Here is a 21629-nt window from a genome sequence, read left to right as displayed (position 1 = left end):
AGTATTTTACACACTAATTGGAACATATGCTACTCTATATTTGCATTATAATTAGTTATGTAGAAATCTACAATAATTTTGGCAGGGTTTTATTGTGATTTATTTCGTTGGATCGACCAAAAGCGGAACCATCGCTATAGTTGTACCAAACTACCCGGAGTTTATTTCGGATACACGGGAAGTCAGGCAGTTTTTTCCCCGTAGAAGCGTTTTAGCCGGTTCATTTGCATTAGGATTTAACAATTACTATTAAGTAATAAAAATCAGATTATCTAGTTTCTGTTAAACTTGTATGAGTTAATTTACATCCCTCAATATGTTGATTAAAGTTAAGGTAAGCAATTTTTGTCCTAGCTTTTAGCCGTCGCTATGTTTTAACTGGGTTTATGCTTTCCTGTATTAATAACATGCTTAGACTGTATTTGATTTGGGTTGAATTTCTATTTAAATCCTGTAAAGTGCAGAATATTTTCTTGAATTACTAGTGATTCAGATGTCTCAAATACATATGTTTTATTATCTTGTGTCCCAGACACTCACAGGCAAAGAAATAGAAATTGACATCGAGCCTACAGACAAGGTATGAATATCCATGTCCTTAAAATGTGAATCATATGTCTGTGTCTTTGGAAGTATTTGTAAATGTATGCGTTTCTTTTTTCCCCCAACAAGGTGGAGAGAATCAAAGAAAGGGTGGAAGAAAAGGAGGGGATCCCACCACAACAGCAAAGACTCATTTACAGCGGAAAACAAATGTAAAGTTCCCCATTTATATTAGGGATGCACCGACATTAACATTTTGGCCGATGATTCTTTATATTTGAAAGCCGATAACTGATATATTGGCCGATAAATCTAAATCAAAAATTTTTATACAATTTTTGAGAGCCTGATTACAAAAACAAAAGCCTCACCATTAATAGCCATGTCCCAAGCACACAATTATAATGTTATATCATTATAATATTATGTAGCCTAGATGACAGACTTGCGCTGCACGTTGCACTTAACTGTATTTTCCTTTTTTAAGTGAATTCGATTATATTTTAAGCAATTCAAAACCATCATGGTGAAGAGTGCACATCTGAAGGAAATAATCCATTATTTCTCGGCTTTAATATATCGGCCAAATTTTCTTATCGGAACGATAACATTAAAATGAACATATATCAGCCGATACCGATATGGTGACCGATATATCGTGCGTCACTAATATGAATGAATTAATTAATAATACATTGAGGAAAATTATCATTCTGAAATGATCATGCTGTTCTCACCCGTCTTTCTTTATTCCAGGAATGATGAGAAGACTGCTGCGGACTACAAGATTCAGGGAGGATCTGTCCTGCATTTAGTTCTGGCTCTCCGAGGAGGGAAAAACCTGCACAATCACCCAGTGTTTTTCCTCTAATCTATTGTTAAGCTTGTAAATAGTAGAAATCTGTGTTATCATGACTTGCCAGGTGGCTCTGGTGCTTAAAGCCACAAGAGGACATTCGGCTTTGCATACATCGCTCTCTAAATCATATTGTTGTGATTCTGAACAGTTTACAACCTAAACGTGAGTTAATGTTGATGTTTGTTTCTGCAGTACATGACGCTGTACACTTTAGCAGGTTAAGAACTGTTACTCATGTTTTGAGATAAAGACACTGCTCCCTTATAAGGGCTCATAAATTAGTTTGCATTATCCCTGGCTATTTTAAATTCAGCTCCTGAACATGCATCAAGACACGCTGTTTCATTAAAGAGGTGCTGATGTTGCACCATCATCTTCCTAAAACTAATTTCTTGAATGCAGTGCATTATACCATATATGTTTTATTGTATTGTGTTCGGATAAAAGAGGAATAAACATATCGGAAAAATGGATATTTGTGGTTTCACACACAACAATGAGGCTGTTTGAGAAATATGATTAAGACATATGTGAGATGGAAAGTTCAAATTCACAATTTCAGCAAAAATATAATGATGAGAACAGTAAGGCAATTGGAGCTCAACTGACCTTCACTTCTGATGTTAATTCCCAGAAAGTATGAGTAATTAGGGCATATGAAGGATATCTGTAATTCAAGTTCTTCAACTTGTTGACAGGGTTGTTCAGTGACGGTGCATAAAGGAGCTTATTGTACAATAGTTTGACTGTTCACTCTTGTGCAGTAATGACAGCACATCAAACCACACTTTGTTCTAGACAATTCAAACCAAGGTAACACTTCATAGAAACCTGCTGTATAATATCTGTGCTGGGAGAGCGTTCAGTCCATATTAGAGAGGTTTACAGAGAGCTGCCTATTTCCGTAGATTTCCATCTCAATGGGAAAGACAGTCATGGAGATTCAGGACTTGTGTAGGTCGGTCACAAGGGGTTGATTGATGGCTGACCGTTCCAGGCCGGACTAGGAAAGGAGTCAATCTGTACTGTGTCCTGATGCACTGCACCCTGATTTGAGTAAGACACTCGAACCCGCATCTTAAGGCTGACCTGTAGGGGGGAAATAAAAGTATAGTCAAGCTATAGCATTCATAAGTTTAGCGAGAAACACAGTCGCACAAAACTAAAGCAGGATGGACTTGCCTTGCTAGGGTTGTTGAGTAAAATAGTCTGTGTGACTTGACCAAGGCCATGAGCTGGAATCACATTACCACTCGGAGCCTTCATCTGCAGCTGAACACTCTAAAAAAGGAAATAATATTGCGTTAATTTAAAAAAGTTACTCTGAGGTCCTTGGGAGACAAAAATATCTACAATCTACTGTCAAAAAACTCATAAAAAAGCTTGAAGCTTGGGAGTACAGACTTAAAGCTGCAGTCTGTAAGTTTTGCCTCTTTGTCGCCATCTCTGTTTGAAACCTGCAATTGCAGATATTTGCAGAATTATGATAATTAGTGTGTATTAGTGTGTATTAGCGTTAGCTGTAGATTTCAATTTCTGTAGCCACTCCGCAGTCTGAAGTCTTTCGCTTTTGACTACGGGTGAATCTCCAGTTGTCACTGATGATTGTCATTTGGACCTTTCTGGATTACAATCCGCCATCAAAATGATAAGTTTAATTATTGCAGCTGCTGAGAAAAGGCTATAAATGATCCGCTACCAGCAGCATCCTCACATGATTTAGCCTACTAGCTGGGACTCATTCTTCATGTAAACAGACGTGACGTAATGACGCAAAGACAAACGGCTGCATGCTTGATTTTCCCGCGGAAACCCACCAGTACCGATTCTATTATAAAACGTTATTACAAGCTGTGAATCGGGCTAAGGTAAGGAGATAGTTTTGAACACAGGCTGGTCATGTACTTGCTCAAAAATTGATTTTGGATCATTTTTAACTAAAAAAAAGTTACGGACTGCAGCTTTGAGTTTGGTCTCATTTTAATGAAGAACTTATTGTTGAAGTAAAAAAAGTCATAGAGGTTTTATTTTATGAAAACAGGGTTAAGTGGAGCAGGTACAGACCTTAGGTACTGCTGCTTGAAGAGTGAAGTTGGTGACGTCACTCTGAGTGGAGTTAGAGGCAATAAGGGTGACCGTGATGTCAGTTTCTGTCTGTTTGTCACACTGCATCTTCAGACTCAATCCATTCTTCTCATACACCGTCACAGAGGGAACTACATGCAAACACACCAACACTGAGGTGAAAATTGTAATATTAACAATTTAAAACAACACTTTTCTATTTTAATATATTTTAAAATGTCATTCATTCCTGAATTTTCAGCATCATTACTCCAGTCTTCAGTGTCACATGATGATTGTGAAAACAGTGATAATTTTTTCAGGATTCTTTGATGAATATAAAGTTTTTAAGAGGTGTATATTTTGACAGCAAATTTTGATTTAGTTTTAGTCATCTGAATTGTTTTAGTTTCAGTCGACTAAAATCTAATGGGTTTAGCTAAATTGTAATGAATTCAGCAAGAATTTCTATAAAATTTCCAAACCCATTATATACGTCTGGAGAAAACATCTATTAACCTGTTAATATTAATGATATTAAATTTGTTTTGTTTTTTGTTAACAACTGTTACAGACAGAGATTTAACTGCTGTGACATAAAAAATATATTCAAGTATCAAGACATATGCCAACATATGTCCCGCCGGGTAGATCAGCACATTACAATTCAAATGTGCCCATCTACCACACAGGACAGTTCTGACTGAAACTCTTCCCAAATCGTCCCTCCCTAACATTTTCATCTCGTTTTTATTTGTTGACGAAAATGTCAATAGATTTGTCATAGTTTTTGTCATTCAAAGCTGGTTTTTATTTAGTAATTGCCTTGTTTTCGTCAAAAAATACTGACCCAAAAATTTGAATGGTAATTTATCTTTCAGTGCTTTTTTTAAAAGGTCCAACACAAGTGGAGAAATCATCAGTGCTTCAGGTGACTGTTCTCACCTGGTGTCGGCTCCAGTCCTCCCAGCAGGTCAAGAAGATCGGCACTAGAGGTAGTTGTTGAAGTGCTGGTTGGGGCGGGGTTGGGCTGAAGAGGTGTGTCGGTCCCACCCAAGAGATCCAGAAGGTCACACACCTTTAACAAAATTATAAATACAAAAAATATGTATTGTATATGTATGTATCTATTTTTTTTAACAGTTTAGTGTCTAAATACAATATATTATAACTAAATGAGTAAATTTTGATGACAAACTTTAAAGTTGGCTTGAGAAAGCCAGATCAGAAAGTTTAAAAAAAGTTTTAAAAGCTTGAAGTTTAAAGGTTTTACATTTGAAGTAGTTTAAAGTTTAAATTCAGGTAATAAACTCTATCAGAAAAAACAGATTGATAGATTTAAAACATTGCTAGCAAGAATTACTATGATGCTAGCACGTTTTAAATTTTTTTTTATGTTGATAGTATGATTAAACATGTATCTAACATGTTTTAGCACGCTGCTAGCTTGAATTATTTTGTTAGCATGTTTTAACATGTTAGCATGAATTAACATGTTTGTTAACAAGATAGATTTAAAAAGTTGCTAGCATGTTTTAATGTTTCTAGTATGAATTACTAAGTTGCTAGCATGTTTTAACATTTTGCTAACATGATTTAACATGTTGCTAGCAAGAATTAGCATGTTGCTAGCACATTTTAACAATTTATGTTGATAGTATGATTAAACATGTATCTAACATGTTTTAGCACGCTGCTAGCTTGAATTATTTTGTTAGCATGTATTAACATGTTAGCATGAATTAACATGTTTGTTAACACGATAGATTTAAAATGTTGCTAGCATGTTTAAATGTTGCTAGTATGAATTACTAAGTTGCTAGCATGTTTTAACATTTTGCTAACATGATTTAACACATTACTAACAAGAATTAGCATGTTGCTAGCACATTTTAACAATTTTTTATGTTGATAGTATGATTAAACATGTATCTAACATGTTTTAGCATGCTGTTAGCATGAATTATTTTGTTAGCATGTTTTAACATGTTAGCATGAATTAACATGTTTGCTAACACGATAGATTTAAAATGTTGTTAGCATGTTTTAATGTTGCTAGTATGAATTACTAAGTTGCTAGCATGATTTAACATGTTGCTAACAAGAATAAGCATGTTGCTAGCACGTTTTAACAATTTTTTACGTTGATAGCATGATTAAACATGTATCTAACGTTTTAACACGCTGCTAGCATGAATTAGCATCTTACTAGCATGAATTATTTTGTTAGCATGTTTTAACATGTTAGCATGAATTAACATGCTTTAGTATGTTAACATGAATTACTATGTTGATAGCATGATTTAGCATCTTGCTAGCATGTTTTAGAATGAATTTGCATGTTTTAACATGGATTAACATGTTGCCAACTTGATTTATTATGATGCTAGCATGTTTTAACACGAGCTGCGTCCTCCTGATGTCTCATTTTAAGGCTGCATACATCATCAAGTAAGTCTTATTTAAGAACAGTAACCATAATAAAACTGACTGTTATTCCTCATGAGGAGTACAATACTGTAATTTCTTTCTTTGCAATCTAACGGTTATATTATTTTTAAATGAGACCACCTCGATGATGTATGCAGCCTTTAGATCACAGCTATGGATTAGCATGTTACTAGCATGTTTTAACACATTGCTAACATGTCCTAAGCTAGTTGCTAAGTTTTTTTTTAGTGATACATACATATTAAATGAAGCTTAAACTCTATTAGAATTATTGTATAAAGTTTTGACTCCCTCAATGAAAGCGCATGGAACTTTTATTATATTTAATCTTCAGTTTTAAGAAAACCTTAAGTCGGATCAGTTTGAAAAGATGTAGCAACCCGAGTCAGAACAGTCTGAAGGTCTGACCCGAGTTTGGTGGTTGTAGCTTTAAAGCTCTAGGAGGAGATACTGTTCAAAATTTGGCTCAGAAGAAGAAGAAGTTTAAATAGTGGATTACCTGGCTTGCTGGTTCTGAGAGCAAACCTGCCTCCACTGGTTTGGGTTTGGATGTGTCCGGCTCCTTAATCTCTCCTGATGTGTCTCCATTAGTGTGTCCAGGTGAGTTCTTATCAATCACAGGCATTCTTTCCAACACTGCAGCTCTGAGAGGAAGACAGTGAACTTGATTGCTTAATCATGAACTGCTTAAGAGCTCCACCATTCTTTATTATTTTTAACTGAAAAATAGTAGGCTAATAAAGCACACAGCGGTACCTCATGTGGTCATATTTCTTGAAGAGCGCGTTATATTCGACCGCTCTCTGCTGAAGTTCCAGGTCAATGCAGCTGCCGTAAATACTGACAATACTTCTGATTCGACTGATGGAGAGAAAAACAGAAAGATGAAAAAGATCCAAGACAAAACAGACTCAAAGAAACAAGCAAATACACAGAAAGAGGATGTGTTGTATGATATATCAGTGCCATAATGGTTATCAGCCAAAATTATACATTTTAAATTATATATATATATATTTTTTTTTTTTTCAATGTTTTAATTAATCTATAGACAAAATACTGTAGAATTATACAAATACTTTATACATTATTTCTCATATTCAGTTCACAGTGCATTTTTGCGAGTATTTCATAATAACGTTTCTCACTCGACGTTGTCAGTGATACGAGTGCTCAGCTTCATGGTAGCAGTGAGTGCGAAGCCTCTGGTTGCCGGCGATGACATGTGAGACTGTAGAACCGTTTCCAAGGCCTCCAGGGCGTCATCTTCTGAAACCTAAAGACAGAAAAGGCCCAAAACACAATGTAGTGGCTCCTTACACAACAAAAACTATGATGGTAATGGGGAAGAAATCAGATATCAGTACCATGGTCATTTGTTTATACTATGATGTGCAAAACTACACATTTTCAAAACTGATTAATTGGTTTGTCGTTCATGTCGTTCCACACCTGTAAGACCTTCGTTCATCTTCAGAACACAAATTAAGATATTTTTGATGAAATCTGAGTTTGTTTTTTTTTATCCCTAATAGAAAGCAACATAATAACCACAGTCAAGATTCAGAAAAGAGTAAAGACATTGTTAAAATAGTCCATGTGACTGCAGTGGTTCAACCTTAATGTTATAAAGTGACGAGAATACTTTATGTGCGCAAAAACAAAACAAAAATAACAACTTTATTCAACAATTTCATCTCTCCTACGCTGTTTACTTTGCAGACAGTGCAGCGCTTCCGTGTTTACATCCAAACGCCGGAGCAGGAGCCGGCTAATAATGACGGCGTTCTGATGTAGAACCTGGAAGCGCTGGACATAAACAATGTATGAGAATGACACAGAAGAGAAGAGATTGTTGAATAAAGTCGTTATTTTTGTTTTGTTTTTGCACACAAAAAGTATTCTGGTCGCTTCATAACATTAAGGTTGAACCACTGCAGTCACGCTGAAGGTTTTAACGATGTCTTTACTACTTTTCTGGACCTTGAAAGTGTCATGTGAGACTGTCTATGGACGAGTCATATACCTCTCGGATTTCATCAAAAATATCTTAATTTGTGTTCTGAAGATGAACGAAGGTCTTACGGGTGTAGAACGACATGAGGGTGAGTAATTAATGACAGAATTTTCATTTTTGGGTGAGCTAACCCTTTAAGTATAATTATTTTAAGTATAACTATGCTAATTTGTGAGACAACTTCTCAGACTGGTTACTTTTAAAGGGATAGTTCACCCAAAAATGAATATTCTGTCATCATTTACTCCCCCCTCAAGTTGTTCCAAACCTGTATAAATTTCTTTCTTCTGTTGAACACAAAAGATGATATTTTGAAGAATGTGGGTAACCAAAAAGTAAGGAAATACTATGGAAGTCAATGTGGTCCCATCAACTGTAAATGATGACAGAATTTTCATTTTTGGGTGAATTATCCCTTTAAAGTTAGAAAACCATTAAACTTTACACACAAAAGTACAGCATGCTAGTCTAGTGAAACTTCATGACCCATCCCTACCACAATAATAGATAATAAGCATATTCATGTACAATGATATTCACATGGTGCTTTAAAAAAAGAATACATTTGTGCTAACATGGTACTTGTTAAAAATAATTTTGGATCCTTTCTTGTTTTGACTTGCAACATAAAATACACTATATGTATCAATTTATATGTCAGATTCACATTGATCCAGTATTGACACTGATTATTAGTGCACCCAATGTGCTTCCTCTATCATTTTACAGTTACCATCACTTTATTTCTGTTTACCTGCACAGGCTCAATCTCCTCACACTCGCCCTTCATCAGCAGGTCTCCATACTCCCCTATACACCAGCACGCAACTTGGACCAAGGATTGCTATGAAAATAAACTGTCTATTACACACAAGCACTTACAAAGGTCATGTACGAATCAAAACACTTGAAAAAAAATGATACTGTTTACATATGTGTCTTACATTTTTAACCTGTGTGAATGACCCCTTATAAGCAAAAAAACACATCCTTACCTGTGAAATATCTTTTACAAGCGCTCTATAGAGCTTGTGAACAGTGTAACAGTGGAGCTCAGACGCAGTAGAGATGAGTTGGATTAGGTTGGGCACAGTCTCATCTCTTACATCGCCCCCTGCCTGAAAGTGAATGTACTACATTTAAACTATTTACTTTTATTGTATGGAAAAGCTGCCAAACATTGTGCCTAAGATTTGTTGTGCTTCACAAAAGAAAGAAAATAATACTGAGTTGAAATGGATGAGAACTTTAACAAACACTAAGACGTTTACAGACTGAACGTCATTGTTTATTTGCAAATGGAAAGACTTTTTGTCATATCTTTAGGAGGTATGTGACCGTTTTGGTTGTGTAGCAGTGGCTATTTACCGTAGTGAGCACATGCAGGATGGTATCAATGTGCCAGCGCTTAGAAGGGGAATACCTGACCAAGACACAGAGAGAGACACACAAAGACAAAGTGCTGTTCAGTGCCTGTGACTTGTCACATATACAAAAATAGACAGGTTAACACAGAAAGAAAAAACAAAAAAAAAAAACAATCGGGATTCCTCCACATGACACATTTTAGAATGGGTTAGCCAATGAGCTTAGACTATCACTATAGCAAAGACTGTATTCATGAATATTAATTAGCTCGGGCGGTCCAGTTGCCTAATTAATATTCACGAGCCAAACCTTAACCTTGGTACTTTTTATAGACTTATGTGTACAGATGTGTTCGAGTCACATGATCTTGTAGATGTTTGTCACTGAGACGTTCCGCTTGCTGTTTGAGCTAGTTTATTGAGATATGTTTACATATTGTTTTTGCATATTATTTAATAATTAATCTGAGGAGCAGATCTGTACTAGAGCTTAACAATTTACCATGAAGATATGAGTATAAAACCACGTTTATAAAATTGTCACCAGCACATTTTGGTCTCCTGAAAATTCTGAAAAGTGAAGTTTGCTCAATTCACATGCTCAAATAAATGATAACATACTTTATTTGATAAACTTTTACCTGCCAGAACAGATAACAAAGAATCTTTACATTTTAGTTTAATTTAATATGTAGAGATTTAGCACCACACATTATTTGATATCCTTAGCTACCTCTCTAAGTTACACAGAGAGGAAAGCTATATACTTTAAAGGGTTAGTTCACCCAAAAATGAAATTTCTGTCATCATTTACTCACCCTCATGTCGTTCCACACCTGTAAGACCTTCGTTCAGCTTTAGAACGCAAATTAAGATATTTTTGATGAAATTCGAGTGGTTTTTTCCATCCTCAATAGAAAGCAATGAAATTACCACATATAAGGTCCAGAAAAGTAGTAAAAACATCGTTAAAATGGTCAACATGACTACAGTGGTTCAACTTTAATGTTATGAAGCGACGAGAATACTTTTTGTGCGCAAAAACAAAAAAAAAATCACGACTTTATTCAACAAATTCATCTCTCCCCTGTCATTCTCCTACATTATATTTGCCTCCGTGTTTACGTCAGAACACAGACTCATTATTGGCTGGCTCCTGCATCAGCATCACACGCGTGCATCATGCTGCTCATGTGATCAGTGTCGGCCAATACTGAGTCAGCGTTCTGATGTAGAACCTGGAAGCGCTGCAACAGAAATAATGTAGGAGACTGACAGGGGAGAGATGAATTTGTTGAATAAAGTCGTTATTTTTGTTTTGTTTTTGTGCACAAAAAGTATTCTTGTCGCTTTATAATATTAAGGTTGAACCACTGCAGTCACATCGACTATTTTAACCATGTTTTTACTACTTTTCTGGACCTTGAATGTGGTAATTTCGTTGCTTTCAATAGAGGATAAAAAACCTCTTGGATTTCATCAAAAATATCTCAATTTGTGTTCTGAAGATGAATGAAGTGTGGAACGACATGAGGGTGAGTAATTTCATTTTTTGGGTGAAGTAACCCTTTAATATCAAGTGATGGGCATTAAACATAGGCATGTCTTACAGAAACCAACTTTGACACTGTCCAGTATGAGAGAGGTATGTAAAAGAAAGTACTTTCTTATATATGAATGACAGTGTTTAATAGGAGAGATACACTAACAAATGAGCCACAGACACACAGACATGTAATGGATGAAACTAACAGGTGGATGTGAAGTACAAAGGACTGATGATACCTTTCAGCAGCGTTGAAGATGCCAGAAGCGGTTTGAGATCGAAGCTCTGGGGGACAGGTTGAAAGAAAAATGAGAAGCTCCTTCATCATTGAGCGAATGTTCACAGCCGACACAAGGGCGAGTGACAGTTCCAGTGCGCGACTGCATAAGAAAAAGAGCAGGATGAATAACTGTAATTATTCCTGTTATATACATCTGTATTGTCTTCACGTATTCTCTTTTTTATAATTTATGGTACCGTTTCACCGAGGTGTCTTGATCTTTCAGGCAGTCCACAATGGTGCCTCTGTGCCGCTGCACTGCATTGTGGTCCGTCTGCACTATCTTCTGGAGTGATGTCATTGATATGTAGCTGTAGTAGATGAGAGAAAATGAGCATGAGTAGGGTTGAGAAACTCCATTTACTTTTTCTGCTCAAAAACATTGTAGTGTTATGGAGCCCCTAAAGGGACATGGTGGTGGAAAAAAATACAAGATGTGAAGAAAAATAATAAATCAATCAATGCTTTTGCGTTCTCTCACAAAAAAAATTGCGTTCCCTCGAGAAACTTTGCATTCGTTCTGAGTTGCATAGTGTAACGTAAGTATATATATATATATATATAAAAAAACATCTTTTTATCTAAAGAAACTTTGAATATCTGTGAACTGCAGACACCCAAATTTGATTTTAAACATTAAATAAAAATTCTGAAAAGGATCTGCTCTTATTTCAAAAGGACAGATTAAAAATAAAGTTTGGGGTCTGTAAGAGTTTTTAATGTTTTTGAAAGAACCTATGGAAGCTTGTTTCCGCCGCTAAATAAAAAATAAAAAAGGTAATTGCGACAATTCAGAATTGCGAGAAAACAAGTTGCTACGTCCGACAAGCCATGCCAATCTCACGCCACACATCATATCATGTTCTCACGCAGTGAAAAATACATAGAAAAGAGGACACTGATAACGCGTCGACAGACAAGACAGAGCAGGTTACGTTTTTTTTTTTATGAAACAAAGTTTCAGATTTCAAATTTTGTAAAAGATGTGTCGTGACAGGCTCGTGAACCTCATCTCTTCCTACTAGATAATTTATAGCATCAAATAAACATTAATGAACATGAGAAGGAATGTTGTTTCAAACGCGTAAAGACGTAAATACACACCATTTTTTAAGTTCAAATCCACCGACGTCTACTAACTCCCCTGACTGCTTTGTCGGACAAAATGGCGGATTTGATGTTATGATTGGTTAGATCGCCTGTCAATCAAACTCAAAAAGTCAGAATTGCGAGTTTTTATTACACGTAATTGAGACTTTATATCATGCAATTCTGACTTTATAACTCGAAATTGCGAGTTTATATCACAATTCTGAGGGAAAAAAAAGTCAGAATTGCGAGATAATTATTCAGTGGCGGAAACAAGCTTCCTTAAGAACATCACCGAGGTTGCAGTAAAGACTGAAATATTATAACAATTTAAAATAATTGTTTTCTATTTTAATATATTTTAAAATTCAAATTATTTTGGAATTTAAGCAGCCATTACTCAGAGGTGTAAAGTACTTGAGTAAATGTAATTAGTTACTGTACTTCAGTATCTTTTTGGCTACTTTGTAGTTGTACTGAGTATCAAAGATATTGGCAACTTTTACTCTCTACTTGACTACATTTTTGAGCAAGTAAATGTACTTTTTACTCTACATTTGTGATGAGTAATGCAATTACAAATTACATTTTTCATGGCAGCTAACTTTTTTTGAAGGTACAATATCTTGAGCATTTTGCATTTACTCACCCAAAACTGGTCAACTAGGATACTTTACGTGAATGTGAGTGCATTAGCAGGTAGTTGCTGATCGAAGATGTTTTGTTTATTAGATGAGGAAATGACTGCAGCTGGTGATGAGGCTCAAACCAGCATACAGTAGACTTTAACTATTTAATTTTACTTAACATTGTTTTATTTATCCGCTATATTGACAAGACTGTTTTGAAAGATATTGGTTTACTTATGGCCTTTCTGTACACTTGAGCTTAACTGAGACTTGAGAGTTTGTAGACGTTTAAAAGGTTGTTGTGTCGACCTTGATTTATTGCAACATTGAGGTGTTCGGTTTTATTTTGATTTTAGAAAATAAACTTGATTTCTCATCTTACAAATCAACTGTTCCTTATTTTCACTGGCATGTCTCTCAGGACTAGAGCATCTCTGAGCCTACATTCAGCATGAGTAAAATACTTAAGTACTGTTAAAATCAGATACTTTAAGACTTTTACTCAAGTCGTATTGAAATTGGTTACTTGTAACTTGTAGTGGAATCATTTTCGATGTATGATATCAGTACTTTTACTCACGTTTGGTTTTCAGGTACTCTTTACACCTCTGCCATTACTCCAGTATTCAGTGTCACATGATCCTTCAGAAATCACTATTATCAATGTTGAAAACGGTTGTGCTTACTGACCGCGAGCTTGTGAAGCTACTAGAACAAGAAAAACTGGCTAACCCTGACAGCCTCTGTGTAACACATTCTGATTAGTCATCTCAAATAGGAATTGAAAGTAGTGTACAATCAGGTCACAGCAGGAGGGAACCAAAGTAAGTATGTGGTGGTGTTATAAAAAATAAAATCCATTAGATCTACCTATGAGTGGTTAGATTGATTCAAGAGGGCCAATGCTTTTAAATATAAAAGTATTAAAAAGAAACTTACCGAATATTCCTGTCGTTATTAAGTAGAAACCTCCCCAGAATATTTACAGCTAGCACCTTAAAAGACAAATTATATGCATTAAATGACCTGAAATAAACTGCAGAAACATCATATTCCCATACTCCTGTTGAAATCAAACAACCCTACTACTGTACATAAACTGTATATTAAATTGTATATGAAGTTTTGACCAACCCTAAGTCCACTCTCTGAGTTGATGTCCATGATAGTCAGGACCGTTTCATACAGCACAGCACTGCCTGCAGTCTTACTGCTGTCTGTATTTGTAGCCACCTATGCATCACAATCAACAAGATCAAGCATTATTAACTTTAAATATACATAACTAATATGATTAACTCCATTACACATGGTGTGTTTGTTCTGTTGTACCTGTGCCAACAAGTCATTCATGGCATCACTAGCGGTGTCATTATTGTGACCCAGAATCCTTAGCAATCTAAGAATGCGCACCTGAGGGACAGAAACAGACCAATCAAGTCCTGATACTCATACAGTTCAGTGTAACATAATAAAGAGTGATATTAAGCTTGACTGTAGCTGACAAACCTGCAGAAAGGGGTCGCTGATACCAGCTACATTGTGCTCTGGAGAATAGCTGGATGTCACAAGACCTTTCATGATCTGAACCAGTTCAGGAACAGCCTAATGTAATGGGAAGAAAATATCATAAGTAGTCTGTATATCTGTGAATAGTTCAAGTATAAGTTTTGGAGAAAATGAACTTGCTTTACCTTGCGGAACTGATCGAGAGTGTCAGGATTTCGCTCACACAATTCAGTGATGAGAACTACAGCCCCATGCAAAACCCCTGTGCAAACAGTCAGGCGGTTGCATATTAAAAATACTGCACATAATACAAACTTTGTTTTTGTGAAAACATAAGTTATAAAAAGAAACAAAATAGCTGACCATGGTTCTTCTCAGACAGAAGAGACCTTGCTGAAGGAATAAACAGCTCTGCAAGCTCTGGGACCTTTCTTATTATGTGGACGGCACACAGCGTGGCCTAAAGCAGAAATCATTATCAACAGTAAACAAGAAAAAAAAAAAAAAAAAAAAAAAAAAAAACAATTTAGCAGGACTGTGTTTGTCTGGATGCTGACACGACTTAAACTCAAGGGCTGAGGTTTGATTTTGACATTGGTGGAGACATAAAAGCACCCCATTTTGATTATGTAAACAACAACATCACAATTCAGCTTTCTGTACTTCATGATAGAATATCTAAAGAAAAAGTATGGAGTCATAACTGAACAAATGTTATTCAGGTACTGACATTTTACGTTTTAGTATATATTGACTTTAATTAATGAATTATTCTATTATGTTAAGTAAAAGGTAACTATGATGACATCACTTTACATCTGTACATCACTTAAAAATGAATTAAACCAATGATGACTGAAAGAAAATGCTCTGGGACCCTACTGTAACGAACGCAACTTTTGCATGCATCTGACTGACAGATAAACCACATGTTCTTTTTTCACTGTTGTTGTTAATTTTGTGGATATTTCAGCAAACGGTTTAAAAACATTATGTTAAAGCAATTTAAAGGGTTGGTTCACCCAAAAATGAAGATTATCCCATAATTTACTCAGGCCATCCAAGGTGTATATGACTTTCTTCTTACAGTCAAACACAATCAGAGTTATATTTTAAAAAATTCTGGCTCTTCCAAGCTTTAAAATGGGAGTGAATGGTACCCTAGATTTTGAAGGCCAAAAAAGCACATCCATCTATCATAAAAGTAATGCACACAGGGTTAATAAAGGCCTTCTGAAGCGATGCATTTTTGTAAGAAGAATATCCATATTTATAAGTTTATAAACTAGAATCACTGGCTTCCGGCAATGGCTGTACGTGAGTCTAGTTCCAGTAGAATAGTGACCTCTGACATATGAATTACTTTCATGATGGATGGATGTGCTTTTTTTTTTTTTTTTTTTTTAATGTAACTGTTTGGCTGTAAGAAGATAGTCATATACAGCTAGGATGGCTTGAGGGTGAGTAAATTATGGGATAATTTTAATTTTTGGGTGAACTAACACTTTTAACTGTGCATGTGCATTTTAAACACTTATATTATGTTGCTATCTTGCTCCATCCATGCAATAAATGGACGTATTTTAATGAGCATGCGTTTTCAAGCGTATTTACTTTAACTTCTCAGGTTATAATGTCCATGGTATGACCCATTTAAGATGCGGCCATGCCTTATTAGCCTTATATCAAGCCTTATTTAGGGGGGGTCAAGAGTAGAGAACGAGAACCAAGATGCTCTTGTAAGATTATTAATCTCAATGAGACTTTTCCTGATTAAACAAAGGTTAAATAAAAATAATATTTAAAAAAACAACAACAACAAGACATGGATGGACAGTGGTTATATACAAATGTATTTAAATTTTTTGATCAAAATCATTGCTAGGAACAATTCAGTAGTCACTGGATATTGGTAGGTCTTGCTTAAACTATACTTAAAAATGTTTACTGACATAAAATGTCATGAACTGACCTTTTTCTTGATATAAGAATTAGAGGCCCTGAGGAGCCGTTCGATCTCTGGTGCCAGGTCTCGACACATTTCAGCTGAACCCATGCAGGCCAGAGTGCATAGAGCCAGAGACTGAACATACTGACTGCTGTGAGAAAGGTCACTGCAACAGAGAGAAAAATGGCCAGACAAAATAATGATTCAAAACTGGAATCACATTTCATCAGCAAAAAATAAATATATATATATATAGTAATATGTAAAAATATTAGGGCTATCAAGCGATTAAAATTTTTATTCTAATTAATTTACACAATGTGGTGATATACAAAATAATCGCACATCAAATTTGGCTGAGAAATAACCCCAAAAGACCATTTAAAGTCATTATTGTGTTAAATGACAAAAGCATCAAATGGACATTACAAAAATTATCTTTAGAAAAAAAATATATTTTATTTGATTCAACACAGAATTCATTACGCATAAACTTTTAAGCTTCAATGGCCATGAGGGTGAGTAAATGATAACAGAATTTTCATTTTTGGGTGAACTAACCCTTTAATGTTTTTTTATTAATATGGAAAAATGAAAAAAAAAAAGTTTTAATTAAATTATACTCCAAATAAGAAACTAAAACTGCCAGTAGGTAGTGGTAAATGTCTAAATGAGTAAGTCATTAGCTGCGTCTCATTTCGGGTCACATTTGAAGGCTGCATACGTCATCAAGGATGTCTTCTTTAAGAAAAGTAACTGTAATAAAATTGACTGTTATTCCTTGTGAGGAGTAAAATACTGTAATTTCTTTCTTACTTTGCAATCTAACGGTTATTTTTCTTAAATGAGACCGCCTCGGTGACGTATGCAGCCTTCAAATGCGACCTCTGGAGGACGCAGCCTTCGAAATGAGACGCATCAATTGAGTCATTCATTCATTTCATTCGTTCAAACGGCTGATTCATTCAGGAATGAAGTAAGTAGGCTTTGCGTTTGGAGACCTTATGCTTTTGAATCGCTCTCGCAGTACTTTGATGTCATACGCCGATCGGTCTGCGCAGCGCCGATGCATCTCGAACAAGCCTAATGGCTCTCTTAATGAATAGACCATTGAATCATTGATTCACCCGATTGATTCACTCAAAACGCAGATTCATTCACTCGACCAACAATCAACTGTATGAAATGTAAGATGATCTACGTAGGTCTGGAGCATGGTGTTAAATGTGTTAATAAATGTAATGCTTTATTTTTTTCCCAATAACTAATTAATTAAATTAACACATTAAATCGACAGCCCTAAAATATATATATATATATATATATATAAAATATATAGTATTTACTTCTTGATTGAGTTGGTAATCAGTAAGCTAGCATCCTGCTTCTCATCCAGGAGCATCATGGCTCCCAGGTAACCCATCCGCTTCTCGTTGTACCTGGGGCTGGCAATCAGACGTACACACTCCATCTGCAGGAGTCAATACTAAAGTTATCACCACAGGATGATATATAACAGGTGAAAAAACATAACAGAATACACATAGGGATAAGGCTGCACAGATGAGAAATAAATGAGGTGCTAAGATGTGATGTATGTGATAACTTTGTTTTCCATCAATACAGCCGCACACACATTGAGACTAACCTGTCCAAAGTGTGCAGGGTAGCCCAGCATGTGCACGTAGAGTAGTTTTGCAAGGCTGTGCGAACGTTCCCCATTGTCACCCTGACGAAACTGTGCCCGGATGTCCGCACACTCTCTTTGGATGATGCCCCTCTCCTCACCTTGTGTCCGGGCACTTCGGATGACCCGAATCATTTCCTGTAAACGCACTGATGGAGTCATGACTGTATCTGTAATCAGAGAGATTGAGAGAGGTATTTCATAGAAAGAGGAACCAGCATATACCCAGAACAAAGCAATGACTTTACATTGGCAGTTACTTGGTACTTGATTCAATTGCATTTTTGAACAGACTTCAATAAAACAAATTTTTATATAAAAATGCAACTCTAGGGTCTAATTTGGATCCATTTTAGAACTGTCGAGTCATGTCAGGGCAATACGTTGACCACTTTAACTTTCACTGAAACTCTATTGTAACTGTTAAAATTTCCAAGGATCAGCATTCTCCCCTAAAAGTGATCGGTCAGACCAAACCGTAAGTTGTAGAGACTTAAAACTTTGAAGGCTGGTAGTACTCACTCTCATAACTGCTGAACCGTTAAGCGTAGACTTAAGTGTCTATTATCGTTGTTTTTTTTTTGTTTTTTTTTAAAAATAACCTACTTTAGTGAACTAGTCCTAGGTTTTTGACCCGACTGGAACCAAACCAGTGCAGCAAGATTCTCTGGAGTCTGACTGTCAATATTTATCAAAAAAAGTTGAAATTCCCATTCACGGTCCCTAAGGGGCGCCAAAACGTTTTAAGTGGGTGGAGCCACTTTTACTAAAATGGCTATAAGTCGTGAACGAAATTAGATATTTTCACCAAACTCAGCACACCTATGTAAGAGCTTATTCTGTGGTCTTGTGAAAAAAGACGCGGCAACTGGCCACTTGGTGGTGCTGTAACAGCAAAAAAAACATGAAAATGCCTATAACTACTTCACCGTTAGTCCGATCGACTTAATATTTGGCATGCAGAGGTGCCATGATTGTCTATGAGGACATTGATGCATCTCGAAAAACATGTCCGCCATCAGCCAATGAATTTTGAGCAGCTATCAGTCAAGGTTAACGGAGGTCAATCGAAGCGAAACTCGCTAGGCCTGTTTGACTCACAGCCCTAGAGGCCTGTGAGAAATTCGAAAGAAATTGGCCACCGGGGGGCGCCTTCGAACTTTTCACATGCGTTAACGATAGTGTATCACGCGATTTTTCGCGCACGCCAACAAAATTAAGACCATGTGGTAGAACTCCTCATTCTGAGCAACTTTTCCTTTAGGACCGCCACTGTCCATCGAATCGTTCGTTAAATATTGGAGAATATTTCCAAAACCAACTTTGGCGAACTAATCCTAGGTTTTTGGCCTACTGTTAAAAAGCTTAATAAACCATATATTTCCTATGATAAATTGCCTCTATTGGCTGTAAATGGTCTTTTCCATCTATGATGGAGATGGTTACAGGCTTGCCAATTAAAACATACCTTTTTACGCCTTAAAGCACTTAAACCCCGATAATTGCTGCTCGCAGCTATATTTATTATTATTATTAAACAAAACATTAAGTGGCACCAAGTTAAACTTTAATGTTCTGATGGGGTTCCTTCCAGATCAAGAATATGAACACTGCAGTTGACCACCGACCAAATACAGCAAACTTCACCCATGTGTGGAAGGCAATGTATTTAGTGAATAACAATGTGATAATCTTATTATTTAGATTATAGTGCAAGAGGATTGCTTACACTACTGTTCAAAAGTTAGGGGTCCTAAGATATTTCAATTGCCAGAATCAAATTTAAAGTTTTAAGTGCACTATTCCTTTAAAACTGTTCGAAGGGCTTAAATAGTTTATAGGTTATTTGGGCCTGTCGCCTCTGCTTCTTCCTCTTCTTCAAGGTGAGGAACATACACCTGCTTTCGTTTCAGATCTTCCCATGGTGACTACATTCAGTCCCGCATGCGCACCGCGGCCTTCAGACGCTTTGACGTTCCTTCATATCTAAACACATTCCACATCTCATTATCCTTTTGACATCTAACAGAGACATTTTCGTGTATTATTTACAGCGCAGTCAATGTGTTCATATCTAGTCAGTTTTCTCGGTTTCTCAGTTTATCTTCAAAAGACAAACCCTGTGTGTGCATTACAATCAGATGCAATAAAATGCTAATAAAACGTAAACATTTAAGAGATAACGACAGGAAAGGCTTGAAAACGGCGATCAATTAGTGCTGCGCGTCGCTCTCATCGTTTGCAGGAGATGTAAACATAGCTTGCTTTGTGGTACACTGCATCTGTTTGTAATTAAACTTGAGTATTATTTATACTTTTCGGTGGTAAAAGTCAAGTTGGTACACGTCCCGAGTGTTGTCAACCCGTGTTTGTGTCCGCTGACGTTTCGAGCATCTGATCCCGGGCTCATCGTCTTACCTTTGGCAGCGCAGTAATTTCAATCGCCGAAGACTGCCGGCTGCTGAGCGCCTAATTCATCCGCTCCTCCTCTTCTGTTTAACCTTACGATGGTAACTAGACGAGGTATTTTACTGTACGAGCAACTTCACGCTGTAACAGCATTTACAAATGTGTACATAAGTCTCATAGTACAGCTCAACTTCCGCCATCCGGGTGTGCCATTCATTCCCGTCCAGCTGCTCTGGAAAATACTTGTGTGCGGTGTGTATTTAAAGGACCCGCGAACTATTTACTGATGTTTCGTCTATTTTGAAAGTAAATTATTCAGTGAATATATTACTAAGTATGGTAAGCCGTTTAAACATTTAATTTGGTATGTTATTACTAATTTTATTTGTAGTAAATAATTCAGTAGTGACTAGTAGTCTTATTTTTCATAGTAACTAAGTAGAATATAGTACCTATTCTATACTAGCCTACTTTTTCCTTTAAATCCGTAAAATAATTTAAATCATGTTCTTTTTTTGTCACCGAATTCTATGGGGATCAGAGTTTCAGATGTCACTTTAGACTGTTTACTAGCCTAAACCATTCAAAAGTTTGAAGTCAGTAAGTTTTTGTGTGTGTTTGAGGTCTTAAAGGAACACTCCACTTTTTTTTGAAAATAGGCTCATTTTCCAACTCCCCTAGAGTTAAACAGTTGAGTTTTACCGTTTTCGAATCCATTCAGCCGATCTCCGGGTCTGGCGGTACCACTTTTAGCATATCTTAGCATAGTTCATTGAATCTGATTAGACCGTTAGCATCTCACTCAAAAATGACCAAAGAGTTTCGATATTTTTCCTATTTAAAACTTGACTCTTCTGTAATATCATTGCGCCTGCTGCACCCATGGTACGGCAGCAAAGTTTCTGGATTATTACGCCGGAATAAGAGTATAGTTCCTAGCCATATCGGCCTAGAAAATTGCAACTTTTCATTTTCCGTCGGTCTTAGTACACGATGTAACTACAGAAGAGTCAAGTTTTAAATAGGAAAAATAGGAAAAAAAACTTTCGTTCATCTTCGGAACACAAATTAAGATATTTTTGATGAAATCTAAGAGATTTCTGTCCCTCCAGTGACAGACTAAGCAACTACCACTTTCAAGCACCATAAAGGTAGTAAAGACATCATTAAAGTAATCCATGTGACTCCAGTGGTTTAACCTTAATTTTACGAAGCGATGAAAGCAGGGCTG

At 36.2% G+C, this 21629-nt stretch overlaps 2 protein-coding genes across 2 annotated transcripts; one reads left to right on the top strand and one right to left on the bottom strand.

Moving 5' to 3' along the window:
- Positions 1-117: 117 nt before the first annotated feature.
- Positions 118-1875, top strand: nedd8l (NEDD8 ubiquitin like modifier, like). Its single transcript, XM_051869422.1, has 4 exons — positions 118-334; positions 533-580; positions 673-755; positions 1300-1875. The coding sequence occupies exons 1-4, from the start codon at positions 317-319 to the stop codon at positions 1412-1414; spliced, it is 264 nt and encodes an 87-aa protein (XP_051725382.1). The 5' UTR covers positions 118-316; the 3' UTR covers positions 1415-1875.
- Positions 1805-20635, bottom strand: ap1g2 (adaptor related protein complex 1 subunit gamma 2). The gene is made up of 22 exons (XM_051869398.1): positions 20408-20635; positions 17951-18159; positions 17649-17773; positions 16327-16468; positions 14718-14814; positions 14540-14616; positions 14355-14450; positions 14178-14258; positions 13980-14078; positions 13785-13840; positions 11325-11438; positions 11087-11227; positions 9303-9357; positions 8930-9052; positions 8689-8778; positions 7066-7193; positions 6674-6778; positions 6417-6561; positions 4412-4544; positions 3467-3618; positions 2585-2683; positions 1805-2491 (listed from the first exon to the last, which is right to left on the bottom strand). The coding sequence occupies exons 2-22, from the start codon at positions 18149-18151 to the stop codon at positions 2366-2368; spliced, it is 2385 nt and encodes a 794-aa protein (XP_051725358.1). The 5' UTR covers positions 18152-18159; positions 20408-20635; the 3' UTR covers positions 1805-2365.
- Positions 20636-21629: the final 994 nt, after the last annotated feature.

This window comes from Ctenopharyngodon idella, chromosome 2 (genome assembly GCF_019924925.1).
Source record: "Ctenopharyngodon idella isolate HZGC_01 chromosome 2, HZGC01, whole genome shotgun sequence".
Taxonomy (NCBI): Eukaryota; Metazoa; Chordata; class Actinopteri; order Cypriniformes; family Xenocyprididae; genus Ctenopharyngodon; species Ctenopharyngodon idella.
The sequence above is the reverse complement of the archived record's forward strand: the minus strand, read 5'-3'. Positions and strand labels throughout refer to the sequence as shown.

What these genes read in the sequence shown, in the direction of transcription:
- nedd8l (XM_051869422.1), top strand. An exon ending in ACATCGAGCCTACAGACAAG is followed by an intron (nt 581 to 672) that starts GTATGAATATCC and finishes TCCCCCAACAAG; the next exon opens with GTGGAGAGAATCAAAGAAAG. An exon ending in ATTTACAGCGGAAAACAAAT is followed by an intron (nt 756 to 1,299) that starts GTAAAGTTCCCC and finishes TCTTTATTCCAG; the next exon opens with GAATGATGAGAAGACTGCTG.
- ap1g2 (XM_051869398.1), bottom strand. Translation starts at nt 18,151, where the DNA reads ATGACTCCATCAGTGCGTTTACAGGAAATGATTCGGGTCATCCGAAGT. An exon ending in ATTACCAACTCAATCAAGAA is followed by an intron (nt 16,469 to 17,648) that starts GTAAATACTATA and finishes TCTCTGTTGCAG; the next exon opens with TGACCTTTCTCACAGCAGTC. An exon ending in ATCTTCAACGCTGCTGAAAG is followed by an intron (nt 9,358 to 11,086) that starts GTATCATCAGTC and finishes TGTCTTGGTCAG; the next exon opens with GTATTCCCCTTCTAAGCGCT.